This window comes from Phoenix dactylifera, unplaced genomic scaffold (assembly GCF_009389715.1).
Source record: "Phoenix dactylifera cultivar Barhee BC4 unplaced genomic scaffold, palm_55x_up_171113_PBpolish2nd_filt_p 000261F, whole genome shotgun sequence".
Lineage (NCBI taxonomy): Eukaryota > Viridiplantae > Streptophyta > Magnoliopsida > Arecales > Arecaceae > Phoenix > Phoenix dactylifera.
The window spans coordinates 310,485-328,444 of NW_024067752.1; the positions used below are offsets into that span (position 1 = coordinate 310,485).

At 39.7% G+C, this 17,960-nt stretch overlaps 1 protein-coding gene across 1 annotated transcript; it reads right to left on the minus strand.

Moving 5' to 3' along the window:
- Nucleotides 1-4,648: 4,648 nt before the first annotated feature.
- LOC103717345 (endoglucanase 17-like) lies at nucleotides 4,649-7,356 on the minus strand. Its single transcript, XM_008805682.4, has 7 exons — nucleotides 7,024-7,356; nucleotides 6,464-6,871; nucleotides 6,291-6,383; nucleotides 6,049-6,210; nucleotides 5,722-5,836; nucleotides 5,474-5,637; nucleotides 4,649-5,131 (listed from the first exon to the last, which is right to left on the minus strand). Exons 1-7 carry the CDS (start codon nucleotides 7,234-7,236, stop codon nucleotides 4,787-4,789), a joined length of 1,500 nt encoding a protein of 499 aa, XP_008803904.2. The 5' UTR covers nucleotides 7,237-7,356; the 3' UTR covers nucleotides 4,649-4,786.
- Between the last annotated feature and the right edge of the window lie 10,604 nt (nucleotides 7,357-17,960).

The window sequence follows — 17,960 nt, forward strand, 5'->3', positions numbered from 1 at the left end:
TGCTTTTACCTTTTGTTTCCTTTCTTTCTTTTAATAAAAGAGGGGATGGGAAGGGAAAGGCGCTGACGTGTCGGTGGATTCTAGATTTTTTTGTGGGTGGGAGGGGGGGCGGCTCACGTGATCTCCTACTATCTTTTTTAAGTTTTTAGGGTGTGTTTGTGAGGAACAGCCAGATGAGTTTAATCTTATCGGAGAGAGATTTGGCCACAGTGATCAGCTAGACCCGAAAGAATCCGAGCAGTTATGGAGGAGATCATCCTCTGCTCCACGACATTTAGAAGATGGCGAGGGAGGGTGTCATATTCCAAGCTATGCATGTATATTGTGGGTTAAGGGGGCAGTCGACTGAATGGTAGCTTATGTAGCGAGCCACTGAGGAGGTATCCTATGGTCTGAAGAGAGAGAGATGCCCGGAGCATTTCGGGATCTTTTGTTTTCCGATTCTATTGGGTGTATTCATACTCGTGATGTATGAAATGCCGGTTACAGCAAAAAAAAAAAAAAAGAGCAGCTAGGTGAGTGGGAAGAAAAGAAACCTAAACCTCGCACAAATCTAGCCACCTAACCTGAAACCCAGCCCAATTCCAAACTTTTCAAGTCAAAAACAATTTGAACTTGATGGAATTAAATTAGGTTGGTTTAAGAAAAATTAGGCAAAGTTGCAATATGAGTTTGATTATAGAAATACAGGTCAAGTTTGAACTAATGGCGTTTCAAAAAGAATATAGTTGCTCTTAGATTGGGCCGGATTAAATTTCCTAGAATAAGATTTATGGATTGGTTTTATGTTGGATTCGATTAACCCTCCCAACCTAAGCTTGCTAGACGTATCGAATTTTGATGCACGGCCATTAGACGCTTCGGACGGTCTGCCTTCTACAGTTGGAAGGCCCTAACCATGGTAATGCCATATGTCGATCAATTTGAGTCAATTTCCTTTATGGTATTCTTGAAGTTCGGACAAATTCCAGATGCATCTTGGAGTTTTATTAGACTAAAAGACATGTTTGAATATTCCTACAGAATTAAGTTGAAATTCTTATACGAATCGGGCTTGTTGGCTCATCTAGCTTATATTAATTAGTACAAAGTCTATCCAAATCCAGCCTATATCCTAGTCTTTAGGCTGTAAAGAGAAAAAAAAAAAAGATTCCGAAAGATTTGGCCAGGTAGTGTTTGGTTGATACAGAGCCATACCTAAATGGATGACCTAATTCATTAATCTTGCATAACTTTCGGCCTAATTATGTAGGAATATCAAAACAAACCCTAAAACGCAATAAATATTTATGTACTCTTCTTTAAAAATAGAGTTGATTTAGTAGAGATCGAGAGTTTCTTTTCAATTGTGCGCGTGGCGTGAGGTCATGCAGGAGGACTATATTTATAGGTTACAGCTTTATAAGAGGAGATTGGAAGAGGCTGAACAACAACAATGAAGTTTAGGTGAAAACTATGATACTAAAGGCTGAACAACATCAATCAAGTTTAGGTGAAAACTATGATTCTAAGCTACTTATGAATCAGGAGATGTGAGAATGAAGATCTAACCAAAAGAGGTGTGTGGTCTTTTGGTTATCCTGATGTTGACTTAACCTTCATCCTATCTTATTGATAAATTTATTGTGCTCAATTGTTACGCTATGGAAACAAGGAATGCCATCTTTTTTCTTACATCCTTCTAGAATTGGATCACTATGGTCCTATTCAAAAATAAATGAAAGCATTTAATTGGTGCGAACTAATAGTTTACAGATTGGTAAGAGTGTTACCATAGCAGTCATACAGGAACAATCAGAGACTGCAAGACGAGGAGAAAAGGATTGATTCATTTTTGTGAAAATAAAAGTAAAATGGATTTTTCGTGCAAAATTCCCTTTTAATATAACATATTAAAATGTGTCGATTATTTTGGTAATTCGTGCTGATTACTATGATAATAGGTATATAATAGGTTGGTTCGAATACTTAAGGATGAATGAAAGAGCTAAATAGTAAAGAAGTGCAGAAATGTCTTCTCCCAATCCCTTTCAGCACAACTGCACTTGCAAGCAACATATTCCTTTTGCTGAAAAACAACAAATTCCTTTACTGAGGTCTAACACAACTTTCAAGCTGTTTTTTTGAAGCCTTCAATGACATACCCAGATTAATGTAACTATATAAATCTACCACCAAAACTCTTGCCAAAAATCCATATAATCTGTTGACGACGTCGCAATGTTGTTCTTGAAACTCTATGCAAGTTGGAGCATTCTCAATTTCCAAAACAACCATTTAATCCATGGATTCAAACCTTAAAAGATGGGATAGACAAAGGCCTTAAATTCAAAATATGGAACACAATTTTCTCAAAAAAAAAGTTTTGGTTCTAAATCTCTGTCAAATAAAGCATCCCTTCGTCTTATTAAATCTATACTTATCGCATCCCAAATCTATTACCGAGATTGACACGTGACACTATAGCATGTTTGATAGAGTATAACCTTAGCGAGCGTACAAGGCCCGTGTTGCAGTATTTTCTAGTCCATGTGAGTCATAGGCAGTGTCTACTCTGATACCATTTATAGGAAGTATGTAAGGACCCGTGCGAGAGTATATTTAGTTCACATCAACTATGTTCTAAATAGATCTTAGGTACTTATATAGAACTAAGGAACTCAAATAATACTCTCCGACTTTTTTTTTTGGATGAGATCCTGGGTTATTACATTCATCGCACCATAAACAAAAGAACAAAGTAAGAAACTTATATTGGAGGGTACATGTCTCAAAGCTGAGCCAGGTTTAGTGTTGAGGCCCACATCCAAGACGGCAATGGCGAGAAACCAGGTGAGGTAGCAGGGGAGCTCCCAGTCTTTCCACTTCTATGTTTTCTAAACATGAGCGGCTCAATGCATTTGGGGGCTAAGGCAAAGTCACTAAGAGAGGCCTTTTTTCTTTCTGTTTTGTCTTTAAAGCATTCTCTTCAGTGGGCCGGCCTAAGGTAAACTCACTAAGGGGGAACTTTTTCCTTTCTGTTTTATCTTTAAAGTCTTCCCTGTGGTGGGCTTTCTTTGGGCCGGGGCCTTAGGCGACCACCTTAGTCACCTAAGGGTTGGGCCGGCCCTACTTCTAAATCACCCACTTCCCCGGCCCTACTGCTAAGTAGCTCATTGGTCAAAACAGATTAGTGGCCTTTATTATAAAAATACAAGCAAGAGGCTTGTGCAATACATGAGAAATAGGATAACATTTATATGACAAATAGTTCAAAACAATTATATTACCATAAAAAATTTGCATCTGAAGAAAAAACCAAAAGAAATCGAACTGAGATATCTGAGTTACGAAAAAATAAGCGTGTTATATATTTGTTGTTAGATCATCAAAAATGTTATATCACTAAGCATGCCACTATTGGAATGAGAAAGTTTAGGTTAGACCCGAGTGTGACACTGTTAATAATTCATAGGTTTTTGGAAGAGGCTGATTTGTCCTCCATTAATAAATAATCTTTCTATGATATATGCATCATGAATAATATTTAGATATATCTTATGCTAGTTTTAAAACTTACTTGTAGAATTGTCTGTCAATACCATTGTTGGGTGTAATTTCTTATAATATGTTTGTGTATGTAATTTTAATCATCTTTCCTATTGATTATTACAAACTAGGAATGCTTTCAGCTTTAGACATGAAGAAAAAAAAGAACTTCCTTGTAAACAATGATAGTTTTCGAGGGGCTGTAAATTGGTTCAATACAAATGCATCTATACTAGAGTCTTTTTTTGGTTCTAATGAAGACCACTTCATGAAATGTGTGGAGCTGAGGAAAGCCTACTACAAGTTGTGCCGAAAACATCCATCATGTATGCATCCAAGAGTCGAAATTTAGCAAAATATTAAGCATTAATACTAATCCCTCTCTATCACTAATTATCAATACCTTTTCCGAATGAAGTTTGTGTCCATGCCACGGTTGCAAACAAGCTCGACTCATTTTGTAAGTCAAACTGGGACCAACTCGTGTAATTTTGAGCTAGATTCTAGTTGCTTCTGAGCAGCTTGTTTAAGGGATCTAGTTAGAACTTGAAATCTCTTGAAACCTTCAATTTTTCACTTCAGGGCAATTATTCTATCTCAAGATATCAATGAAGATGATATATCTATATATATATATATATATATATGGATCGATATTCTTGAATCTTCTCTACTTCCTCTAGATAAATTTTTAAGTAATATATTTTGAAATTAATGCCTAAATATTGTTGCTAATCATGGATTTACTACATCAGTTGATACTTACATTATGTTGAACCTAAACTAAAAAACTCGGAATACTCATGCTCAAAATTACTCAATTAAAGGTATTCGTGAAATGAATCATGTCCAAAAAGTTATGTTAAAATATCAAAAATCTTATTTTGGCAGTGACCAAATCGATCACGTAAATCCATGCTCACTATTTCAACAGTCCAAAAAAACCACCGTCCTCTCTCTGCGGCATGTGCCTCTGAGGGTCTGCGTTGGAGGAATCACCTTGGCTTTTTTCGTGCTGGACTTGCGGCTTTGATGCCTTTTTTTTGCTGACACATTTGACACTCATATCACTACCAAAACAGGAAAAAAAAAAGTCTATAACTTATATAGTACACAAATATCAAAAAAGAAAAAAAATCATAAATGAAGTCATCCATTTATGGTTCAATAAATAAATCACCTTAGTAAAAAAGAAAGCTGGAATAATAACACCCAGATGGTCACAGTACACAGTATTGCCATCACTAGTAAGGCAAGCTTAGTCATTGGAGAGGATGGTGGGGTGGGCGGAGAAGTAGGCGAGGAGGCCGAGGAGGGGGGCGTTGATATAGGTAGTGGGCTCGGACTGCTGGAAGACCGGGCGGGCGTCCGGGAAGGCGTCGGAGATGTTGGTGGGGCCGCCGACCACCGCCCCCACCAGGACGTTCGGGTTCGGGGCCGAGCTCAGGTAGTACTTCGTCCCCTCCTTGCACCCGATCTTGCTCCGGTGGGCCCTCACCGACGGCAGCGAGCTCCCACGGTGGTGGATCCGCCGCGGATACCTCCCCCCGTACCCCACCATGTACGATATCCCCAGCGGATTATCCCCCAGTATATAATCCACCTGCATATTTACACATTGAAATTTTTGGAGAGAGAGAGAAAAAAAAATTAATTTAATTTCTTTTTTTCTTTATATTTGGTAGAACTCAAAAGTTATATATGCCTGTGTATGTATTCTGAAAAATAATAAAGACTGATATAAAATTTTATTAATAATAAAATATATTATGGATAATATAGGCTGCGATGTGTTCTTAAAATTACTATAATAAAATTATGCTAACAAAAAAAATAATATAAGTTGATACTGATAAAAAGTTGCTAGTGATTCTTAAAATTATTTTAATAATAATTGTATCTTTAATATTTTTATGTTATTAATTATTAAATAATTAAACAATACCTGCCGCTTGGCCACTCGTTTGAGCTGGGCTGGCGTGGCAGTCGAGGAGCCACATGGCACGCGGCCATTGGCATGGCTGAGATAGTTGGAATACGCCAGGAGAAGGAAGGAGAGCGAGGTCACGTGCTGCATGTTGCTCCCTCCAGTCTTGAACAGCAGCCCGCCTTTAATTATTGGAAGGTCAGATTAAAATTAAAAAAGAGAAAATATAGAGGGTGGTTTTGCAAATAAGAGAATAAGATAAAGACCTGGAGAATATTGGATCTGAGGGTGGCGGGAGATTCCCGGGAGGAGGGAGCAGACAAAGGCATCAGCGTTTCGCTTAAAAGACCGCAAGTAATCGTCCTTTCCCATCAAAACTTCCTGCACAAAATACCATCCTGTCCTTAATCGTGATTAAATGAAGCAGAAAGGGCATTCCTGCCATTTTACGGAAACAACTTGTAAGCAGGCAACGGTCAAAAAACGGTTGAAAGCGCGAGACACGAGATATCGACGAGCGGTAACGGCAGGAAATTTTTAAGCCGGTTTCTTGAGGATCCGCTGACCGGAGGGTGAGTGCAGCTAATAATTACCTTGGAGATTAGGACATTAATACCGGCGTGCTTGTTATCCCAGCCGAACTCGTTAATGGTGTCCCCGGCGTGCAGCACCACCTCGTTCTTCGCGATGTACTCTCGGTACTCCCGCCGGCGAGACGCCTTATGGAGCCACGCCGCTCCCCACAGCAGCTCATCCTGTATCCCACCCATCATGATCCGTTAATCTGTGATTAAACGGCCCAGATTGAACGCGGGAGAGGAAGATCGGAACTCACTTGGTATCCATCGAAGTCGCAGTAGAAGGGGCACACCGCGTGGTGCAGGCTACTACTGTACGCTCCCCTGTGCGTGTCCGCGAACTCGAACACCTATCAACCATATGGACGGTCCTGATCAGGGATTCAGGAGTAGCTCGTAGGAAATACAAGTTGAACGGTTATGGACCTACGGAGACGGCGCGGTCGAGGAGGCGGCGGGAGTAGGCTGGGTCGCAGTCGCGGAAGACGATGGAGGCGGCGGCGAGGGCGGCGGCGGTCTCGCCGGCGACGTCGGAGCCGGGGTGGGCCGGGTCGACCTTGTAGACGGTCCGGGGGGTGTCCATGTCCTCGGGCCGCTCCCAGCACGAGTGGTCGTGGAAGGCGTCGCCCACCTGGACGTAGACGACGTTGGGGACGGCCGTCGCCTTCAGGAGGTAGTCCGTCGCCCACCTAACGGCCTTGACGGCTTCCGTCAACTGGGGGCCCATGTTCCTCCCGAAGTCTATTATGCTCCAAGCCATCAGCGTCGCCGTGAAGGCCATCGGGAAGCCGAACTTGACGTTGTCCCCCGCGTCGTAGTACCCGCCGGTTAAGTCGACCTGCGGTCACCGCACCGCCGGCGGCATTCGAACAAGGGGAAAATATTAAAGCCACGTAGCGCGAATATTTTAAAAGGGGAGATTGGAGGAGGGAGGAGGGAGGAGGGGGTTTGTTTAAAAATCTCGGCCGTGGATGGCGCGGCGATGCGTACCCCGTCGGCGGCGCCGTCGTGGAGGGCGGAGTCGCAGCGCCAGGTGAGGCGCTGGTCGGGGGGGAGTTTGCCGGAGCGCTGGCCCTCGAAGAAGAGGATGCTCTTCCGGAGCGCGTCGGCGTAGTCGTGCTCGGAGGCGGCGGCTGGCGGCCGGAGCGACGTCGCCAGGAGCAGTATCAGCAGCAGCGGCAAGGGTGCCGGCCGAGACGCCATTACGTGCCGGCCGAAACGCTACCGAAGGAACGCGGCGGGAAGAATGCGGAATCGATGGCGCAATCAGTGGAAAGATCTCTCCGCCTCTCTCTACTCTCGCAATCAATCGCTTTTTATTCGCAGGAATAAATAAAGAAGGGGATGGGTGGGGGGCATGTGGAGAAATGCAGCGATGGCAGGGTGGCAGGGAAGAAGGAAAGCGCTTGGCGGCCCAAATGCGTTACCAAAAGTTACTTTATCGTTCCGTTTCACGCATGGATTGGCTTCTTGCGGGTAACTGGTTGGGTCCGCAGCATTCTGAAAGGAGGGCCAATGGGAGAACGACTCGTGTCGCGACGAGCGACCGTTGCTGCGCGGTTAACGAGGAGGCGGGGCGTGGGGACTGACCGGGCGGGAACCGGATGCGGCCGGTCGAGCCGGGGCGGGGGATCACGTGATTGGGGGGTTTAATGATGGGGGGTGGTGTCATCAATGTTACCGTTGGAGGTGGGCGTTACTGGTGTGGGGGAGGAGAGCCGTTATCTTGGACGGAAGCGGAGGGTGGGAGGGTACGGAGGGAGGCAGAGTGAGAGAGAGTAACATGACTTCTTTTGATGGGTTGGATTTGTCCTGTAGATTTTGGCAGGGAATGATGAAAGATAGATCTCCTTTTTTTATTATTATTATTATCAGGAAAGGAGGCTAATCAGGTAGAAAATGTTTATAATTTAACACAATCATCCAAGTATAATACAGCTGGAATCCTACGTGGCTAAAAGATGCAGCAGAGCAGGCTTAAATTTTTTCTTGTTTTGGTTGTTGGTCTATTGTTGTGATAAAGCTGAGAGCCTGATGCCCACAACGCAGGCATGGTCACATACCATTTATTTTATTATTTAAAAATTATATCTAAAAATATTATATACTTTTTTAATTTTCATGATTGACCCGTCGTTTAGATCTGTCCCGAGAATTCAATATTAGACCCATTCTATAGGGCAAGTCGGATCTGGATTTTATAAATTTCGATCCAAACTGATCTGATCTAATTTATATCTTATATAGGTCTATTTGGATCTTTCTATTAGTTACTGGACCAAATCCAATCCGACCTGAGTTGATCTGAAAAAAGTATTCCAAGTTATTTTTTATTTTTCCTTCATTAAAAAAAAAAAGCACTCAAACTAATCTCACAATATTAAGAAAGGCCAATTATTGAGATTATTACTTCTTGAAGCAGATTGCAGATCTAGATAAATATTAATACATTTAGAAGTAAGAACAAAATATTTTTCATAAAACCTTCTTAGTAAACTGGGCCTAACCGGATCTAAACACTTTGGGTTGGGTCTGAGTTATATATAAGCCTAGTCCGATCCAAACAACTCGTTAGATCTAAAATATTTTTTATGGATCTGGTCCGATTGGATTTGATTGCCTATCAAATTTTGTATACGAAACTAAGTTGGATGGAGGTCAAGTATACCCAGTCCAACTCGACCCATTTGTAGCCCTAATCCAAATGGAAACGAAGTAGGGCATAAATTGCAACCATGCAAAACCACGGAGAAACTTGAAATGAATTAGAATGTCATTTTAGATAAATCCCAGCTAAGGTGAGTACCAGCAGCCTATCTCTTACGTCAGAAAACAGCTACATCAGTTGAATCAGATACAGCCTATAACTATTCTTCTCTCTCATGATCATGTGCATCCAACCAGTCTGATGAGCAATCAAAAGTAGTAGGAGCAGCCCTATTAACTTCGGATAGAAGTACAGATGGCATAGCATCGATGTGGCCAGGGACCCATGGGTCGATGGCCTTCCTCTGCGCCTTTGGCCGACTACGGATAGTGTCGAGGCTGGAAAGGATCTACATGTCTGTGATCTTATGACCTCCGGGGTGGCCGGCTGGGATGAGATTCGATAGACCCGTTTCTTCGGGGAGCATCTGGTTGAGCGGGTCAGCTCCCTCTCTTTACCACAGAGTGGTGGACTAGATGTACGAGTGTGGAGTTCCTCGACCAGATCCAGGGTCAGGATGGGCGATCTTTTCCGCATTCTTAGGCGGGAGTACGAGCCTGGTCCGGATTGTGCCTGGATCTGGTGATTGGGACTCCACCCGAAGGTCGTGTTGTTCCTCTGGAAGGTGGTCTGGGACCGTCTTCCTATGAGAGCTGTACTTAGAGGTCGAGGAGTGAGGATCCCATTGGAGTGTGGGGCTTGCGGAGTGGTCGAGACGGTGGACCATGCCCTGTTTCGGTGCACATAGGCTAGGGGTACTTGGCGTCTGGCAGGGGTCCCATAGGTGGTGTGGAGCTGTAGGGACCTGTTCTTACAGGCCATGCGTCAAGGCTCGGAGTCTCCGGTGCTTCATCAGAAGGTGGTTCGAACGAGATGCACTGCCTACCAAATCTGGCTGGCCAGGAATGCTCGTACTTTCAGCGAACGACATATGTCGCCGAAACTTGTGGTCGAGAGTGCCCGCGTTTAGGCGGCAGAGCTGTGTCACACCATCCCCGTTGGAGGAACCTTGATAGCTCGGAACATTTAGAGTTCCCATTCTGCTTCGACAGTATCCCGTACGGTGTTTTTCACCTGGGAGCCCCCACCCCCGAGCTTCCTCAAGGTTAACTTTGATGGGTCAGTCCTGGATGGTGGCACGAGGGGAGGCGCGAGTTTTGTTATTCGGGACCCATCTGCCAGGGTTGTGGCTGCTGGTGGTAGTCAGTTATTTGACACTTCGGTTCCAAGTGCGGAGATGAGAGCAGCTTGGGCGGGCCTTCGCCATGCCTGGTGCGTGTTACAGGCCAGGTCCATCATCCTCGAGGGTGATTCAGCCACCGTTATCAGTTGGATCCGGGGGGGTTCAAGGGGTGGCGATAGTGACCATCCCTTGCTCCGTTACATTTGGGCTATGGTGAGGGATAGATGGGCCTTTCAGACCAAGCATATTTACCGTGAAGCCAATGATGCTGCGGATTGGGTGGCTGCGTATGTAGCTTGTCACTCCGAAGGTACTTTATGGACTGGTGATGGAAAGTTACCCTTGGCGCTCCGAGGTATCCTATTTTTTGACTTTATTGGGTATATCCGTACCCGCCAGGTATGATCCACCCGTATTAGCAAAAAAAAAAAACAAAAAGAAGTACAGATGGCTACTCCATCTAACCAAGATATATCACGTAGCTGTATGTCTAGCTTAATAGCCAACACTAGTATTGGGAAACCGGCACAAACTATTTTCGATGGTTTACATTGGAATGCACACAAGTGAATTTTTTGTTCTCTTGCTCTTTGTTGATTTCCTTGTGGTGCCTTATTCCCAACCATTTTTCTCTAGTATGGGCTCTATCCCCATATATACATATACATTTTTTTTTAACATATATTATTATTTAACAATAATATGCATATTAAGTTTTTATTTTTTTCATATTGCCACCTATATTATGAGTTTTTTAAATATATTTTTTTTATCCCAGGAAATCGCATATATTTTGCAAAGAGAAAGCCTCTATTAATGTCCCATTGCATAATTTAATTCTACCTCATGGTTAAACTAATTAGGATTGCAAATTTTCCAAATTGCCCTTTGGTTAGATTCAAACTGCTCTACTTTTCGAGGAATTAATAGGTGAACTTAGTCTACTACGCCAACTGTGGACTAGTCCAATAAAAATTGGACATGTCAGCCCTCTTCGAACCTAGTCCTAACCATGGGTAGAAGAGTTGAAAAAGAAAAATATGTGGAAGCTCTTCTCCTCTTCTTCTTCACCACAATACTAACCTCTCAGTGACCCTAGCATGGTGCCAATGCCTTCCCCCGCCTCATCTCTATCCGATGACCTTCTTCAACATCTCTCCTCCTACCTTGCCTCTACCCTTGCTTCACTTCTCTTTTGCTGCCACCTCTCTAGCCTTCTCTTTGCTCCCGCCCTGTCTAGCATCACCGAATAGTGAAGCGCTCAGATATGTACGCATGCACACCCTTAATAGAGCACGGCCACAGATGAAGAAATTGAGCGGTTGCAAGAAAGTTCTAGCCCCGATTAACGCCGCACACCTCATTGACAACATTATTATACTTATTCTTAACTTATCCATAATATGAAATGTAGTCATTTGTAATATGTTGTAATATTTTATATTCCAATAATTAATTAAAAGAATTAAATTTTTTGGTATAAAATTAAAAATGAATAAATTCATTTTATTATTTATGATAATTTAAAATTTTTTTATTTGAAAATTTTAAAAATATCAATAAGTACTTAAACATATTCCTATATTTATATATCGCATTTTCTTTCAAATTCTTTGAAAAATAGATAATTCATGCTTCCTTTTCTTCATACTACAATTAAAGAGCAATAGCGGTATCTAACATATCAAAATTTAATACTTTGTAAATTTAATTTTTAATATATTTCAATATAAATCTATTTGGGTCAATGATCCATATCTTTGGCTAGATTGATTTCTGTGCACTTTCATTAACTTTGTCTTATACTATTATCTGGTTATTGTTTCATGAGCGACCTTGATAGTCAATTTCGTTATATTCTTTTATGAATTTGCCATTATGTTAGTTTTCGTTTTCATTTGAAAATTGTTTTATATCCGAATAATATTCAATTTATATCCATATTTAAATAGAAAAATATGGTATTCGACTTGTACCAGAATCCGTTTAAAACAAATATGGATATGCTTAATATCTGATTCATATTCCCAGTAATGGAGGAAATTAAAAAGTTTAAAGGTTGCAGAACTATTAGTTATTTTTTCTACTACAATTTTTATTTGAAATTGATAAAATATGGAATAAATATATTATTTTTTGATAATTTATATAAAAATATTAAATAAGAAAGCATCGACCTTCTTTAAATTCATAACAAACCTCAGTACAAAAATATTAAATTTGTAACAAACCATTGGCCTTCTTTTTTAATGGAAAAATTATTACTCTAATTAATTTGAAATTTTAAAATTAAATTTAATAAATGTGGATGTTCAATTTTTTATGATCTTTCTAGAAATTTTTCAAAATTTTACAAATGATAGAACCTTCTCCCTCTAAGTCATTTAATAGGCATAGAAATATTTTTTTAGAACAAATGTAAATACTACTTTTGGGATCTGTTTAGTATTGGCATTCAATATAGATATAAATATAGACATACTAACATTCAATCCATTTTCAACCCTGTATATCAGAAAGACATGGAAAATTTTCATATGAAAAGGTTCGCCGTTCCTTTCTCATTTAGTGCATACATTGATCCTAGGACAATTAGGTTTCTTGATATCAACCTCTTAGATATAAAACTTGCAAATTCTGTTTTGATAAAACTTTCAATCCAATCATCTAAGGACAATGACTTCCCTGCTGTTGAGGCAATTCTATTAATTCACTTTTCACTCCAGCCTACTGGTAAATCTGGCAACCTAACCCACATAGAATTATGGCAGAGGCGATCCTTGCTAAGACCAAATTTAGATCTCAAGTTTTGTAGGGCTAGAATTTACCTCCACTGGCATCCATGACGATCTCTTCATCACCAACTCCTTTATCTTCCCCAAGATTTGGATTTGAAAAGAAGATACCCATCAGATAGTGCTAGGGTTCAAAATTCTCGATCCAACTTCCAAATAAGCTTAAATTCCTTCGCTTCTAACTCTAGATAAAATCATCGAACCAAAAATTTCCCAATGAATGAATCCATCCGCTTAAAGCAAGCTTCGTCCATTCGTGGTTCATGGATATATTATGGCTAGGGGTGCAAATGGGTCGGATCGAATCGGATCATGAATGACTCCGACCCAATTCGGTTTTTTATTTGGATTCTAATTCGGAACAGGAAAAAAAAAAGCGGTTTTTCGCACAGCTTGCTCATACCGTAAACCAATAGAAAATCGGATCAGGTCAGATCGAGTTTACCACTATAATTTTTGACCAAACAGGTCATTTGGGTCTGATCGGATTTCTGTATAATTCGGACCTAACTCAAAAGAATTGAGCCCATTTAGATTCCGGCCGGATCCTCAACAATTACAAAGTTTATTTATTTATACTTGACGATTGTGATGGGACAACAGTTGGTGAAGCTTACACGCAGCTTGCACCTATGTGCTTTTGATGGATTTGAGGGATGTAGGCCGGCCCTGCACCAATAATTTGGGGTGGTGACCACTTTTTTTTATCAATCACCGGCCACACGTTACGGCGGCTTGTCTATTTCTCTCTGAAGCCAATCAGCCAAATTCATGCGCAGGTACGGATGTCTCATGGAAGGGCCTGGGTTCAAGTTATATCTTTGGCATGATTTATTTATTTATTTATTTTTAGCAACAATTTACTTTTTATTTTATTTTTGAAACAAATATATCGTACATATCGAATACGAATATATCTAAAAAAAATAAAAAATAACAAATTTCGGAATGCACCAAGTAATCCCCTTCTCTAGCCACAGTCTCTCCAGAATAATTAACCATATACGAGGTTACCCAATCTGCTACCCTGTTGGCCTTTTGATACAAATGCTTTACCTGCAAGGCCATTCCACCACTGATTATAGTCTCCATATTTCTGAACAATAGGTTTATTATTTTTCACTGGATCATCTAACAGCTGTTTTAAATTCTTTAAGATTTATGTAAGGTATCATCCAATGGTTGAAGCTGTAAAAGATCGGAAAAATCATTCGCACAAGGAAAGCCGCACTATGTAGGGAGTTCACATTGGAACATGGAAAAGAATCCCAAGTATGGATTATACTTGGTAATGACCTTTTGTTTTTATTGTGGGACCATCATTGTAAAGTTCAATTTCTGTTCCTCAGCATGAAATTCTAATTAGAAAATCAACCTTAATAAACTATAAGATTCAGACTTTCTGACAAAATAAAGTGATACCAACAAATGATCAAACATGTGTGAAGTGGGATATGGTTTTAGACACTGAACCAGATTTTTCATTGCGCTGCGTAAAGACTTTTCTTCTCGAGAAATTGTTCCCAATCTCTCTTTTAATGCCTCGTCTCATGATCTCATCTATTGGGGGCTTAATAGGGCCCCCCTTGCTACCTGATAGGTAATGATGGCCTTACACTTGATATAGAATTAATATCAACGTACCATGGAAGATGGTCTACCTGCCTTGTTGGAGCATCACATATTTACTGCATGCGGGTTGCAGCGCATAGGCCTAAATAGTTTGACAGGTTCAAATCAGGTCAGATCAGATCTGGACAGATCATAGAATTTAAAATCCAAAATTATCCAAATTTCAAATGTAAAATCAGACCCAGCCCGAAAAATGGAACGGGTCTAATTTTAAGACCTGACCCGGCCCAACGGATCCTCTAAAATGGGTTGAATAGGATCTAAGCAGGTCGGATCCTTATTTAAATATTTTTATTGAATTCAAATAAGGGTCCTTATTTACATGTAATGTCCTTATTTTCAGCTGAAAATATACTTTGTAATGTGGAGCATCCATGATACTAAAAGTGATTCAGAACATAGCGACATTGCACATGATGTTGGTATGTCAAGATGCTCATGTACCAGATTTCCCTGGATGGGAATCAAAATTTTCTAGTGCCATCACCTACTAAAATACATAAAAGCATTAAAGCTACTACTTAGTTAGCGAATTGATACTAGTTAGCGAAGCAGAGAGAGTGTGAATTACTAGAGTTGGTAAAGTCTTTAGAAGTTGGCATCAGGAACTTCGGTTCAAGTCCAACCTCACTTGGATTTACTGTCTGGGTTTTCTCCAGTCCTAGTTCTCAAAAAAAAAAGCAGCAGCAGCAGCAGCAACTAGAAGAAGAGGATATTTGCAATATAGGAAATGATACCACAAGGAAACTATGAAATAGGAAAAGAGCTCACCTGATCAACCAGGAGAACAGTACAAGCAGCATCTGCAGCATATTTGAGTGCAAAGAATCTGCTCCAAGGATGGGATAATTTTAATGAATATCTATACAAGTACTACACGTACTATATGCTAAAGCTACAAATATATGTTACAGTACAAAGCACATGGATATAGCTTATATGTATTACAGTTTTTCCACAATGGGAAGACGAAGACTGCGGCATAAACCCCTAATTATATATAAATATATAGCCAGAGAGAGATAAGCGAGGATGTAGAAGATAAGGGTTCGATACTAATGATCCAAGCTGATGAATGGGATCTGCTACCTCTAGTTTGTTTACCGACCAAAAATCATGTGCTTTTAATTTGATGCATTAGCTAGGGATTTCAAATCACACAATTTTGTCTGTAAGTAGTTTTTTTATATAGTAGATCAAATTCAATAGCTACGATCATCAAAATAAGCCCCCTATCTTCTGATTTCACCTGACTGGATGACTTGGAATCTAATCAACCAGATCCTAGTCTCTCTCTCTCTCTCTCTCTCTCTCTCTCCCCATATATATATATATATATATAATTAAAAAACTGAGATAATCAAACTAATGAATGGTTGCTATGAAATAACATATGCAAGTCTGTAAGATTTTGAAGAAATTTCTATTTTCACCTATTTATGACTAAGCATTCATAGTATAGTCAGTATAGTCAGTACTCAAAGGAAAAATATGTTTGCTTCCATATATATCAAATGCATCTAGCATCAGCTATCCTAATTGATACGTGTTACTAATCACAAGTCACCTGGTAAATCTTACCAAACAGCAATAGCAACACTCATGCCTCCCTTGGTAACTTCTAAAGAATTGTCATATCTTAGAAATGCTGAAGATATCAACCATCAAATCTGACATGAAATATCTTTCAAGTTAAACGACCATTTTTTGAGAAGAAAAGAATCCTCTCATCCTCTCCAGACAGCACCTCCCATTTACTTCAGAGGGCACAGTTTTTTTAATATAACTACCATCAAAATTTCTTTGATTCGAAGAATAGCTCATTCAGATCAACCACAGCGATGGTGAGACATTTCACACATTCATTCGGAATTCATCATGTCTGCTGCAATGGTTAGAAGAAAGAAACAAAACTGTCTCACCACTGAAACATCAAAAAAGAACAGCATTTTATTGCCTCTGCTCCCAAAGCAGCACCTGTGTATGTATAAAACTGTCATTGAATTTTGACATATTAAACTCTTTTTAACAATGATAGACTCTTCGTGGTCACCTCATGCACCTAATTTAGTCATCTATCAGACAACCCCCAAAGGAAGTTCACATACAGAGAACAAAGAATCCTAATTATTCATTTACCTAATACATTTCACAACATCATGGCAATTGGAAGGATCAATCCTGGAAAATGCATTCAAATCCTTTTAAATTTAATTCCAAAACAATTGCATTCATAACTGATTAGGCAGTGTCCAACTTAAACTGTAAATTACTAAAGAAAACAAAACAAAAAAAAGTTACTAAGGAATGCAGCTTTAATCAGACAATTAGCACATGGCGCTTCCATGACGATATAAAATTTTACATTTAAAAAGAAATATGATTAGAAGAAAGCCAAGAGATGAACTGCAATGAATCAAAAGGATACTTCATGATCACAAAAGTAATGAGAAGAGGCTCACTTGGTGAGATGGAGATCCTAGATATTCATGGTCGAGACATCCTTGCAGACACCTTCTTCCAAATCAATACCAACGTTGGCATTTCCAGCAGCATGTTCAGCATACAAGGAACAAATAATCTCCATAGCGTTCAGCCCAGCATTCTCAGATAGGGTTCTAGGAACCATTTAAAAGCTTTCTGCAAATTTCGCAATGGCATACTAATGAAGCTTTAGAAATAAACAATTGCAGACAACGACGATGGAGCTGAAGTCCACCAAGCCCCTTATGGAATTCTAGTGCATTAGAAATATTGAAGTAAAAAAGAATATTGAAGTAAAAAAATTATAATTTATTAGAAATAACATGGATTAAGTACTTTGCGCTCAAGTGAGTTTGACAAATTGAATAGCTGATAACCCTACTTACAAATTGGTATGGCCTGAAAATGACATCATATAAAAGTTTAGCTAAAATATTATTTTATGAAAATGATACCATATAAATATTATTTTTGTTTGATGGAACCAAACGAAATTGATAGCACGAGAAAATGGGGATACTTCACAACATTATTGCAAAGATCTCCTCAGTTGCATCCACCATACTGTTTCTAAGGCCGTTCTATGTTTTGTCTATGTTTTTCAGCTTTTGATATTTCATCAACACAGAAACCAATCTGCAGTTTGAAAAGTTCCACACACGCATTTGCACAAGAATATGTATATGCCGGCTGAATAAATATATGTAGAAGGTTCTGAAAACTAAATATTCCCTAATATTGACATTGATTAAAATCTCCAACATAACTAGCACCAATAATTATCTCCAGGGACAAAACTAAATTGCAGTTCGAAAAGCTTGTCACATATGCATTCAATCAAGAATGTGCATATGCCAACAAAATAAATATATATATATATATATATATAGAGAGAGAAGGTTCTGAAAAATCAAAAAAAATAAAAGAGAAAAAGAAAGAAAACGAAAACAAAATAACACACATGCAGCAACATGTTATAAATATACTATGGCTTTTGCCATTGATTAAAAATCCAACAAAATTAGATCCAATATTTATTTCCAGGGCCGTAGGAATCACCCTAAGTCAGTAAGGGGGTACTTGAAACTTCTTAGCAGAAACTTCAGCATAACCTTATATGGTTTCT

Excerpts from the sequence above, each read along its gene's own strand:
- LOC103717345 (XM_008805682.4), bottom strand. The coding sequence starts at position 7,236 with ATGGCGTCTCGGCCGGCACCCTTGCCGCTGCTGCTGATACTGCTCCTG. Across the intron at positions 6,872-7,023 it reads ACGACGGCGCCGCCGACGGG|GTCGACTTAACCGGCGGGTA; the intron begins GTACGCATCGCC and ends CGGTGACCGCAG. Across the intron at positions 6,211-6,290 it reads GCGACTTCGATGGATACCAA|GATGAGCTGCTGTGGGGAGC; the intron begins GTGAGTTCCGAT and ends GGTGGGATACAG.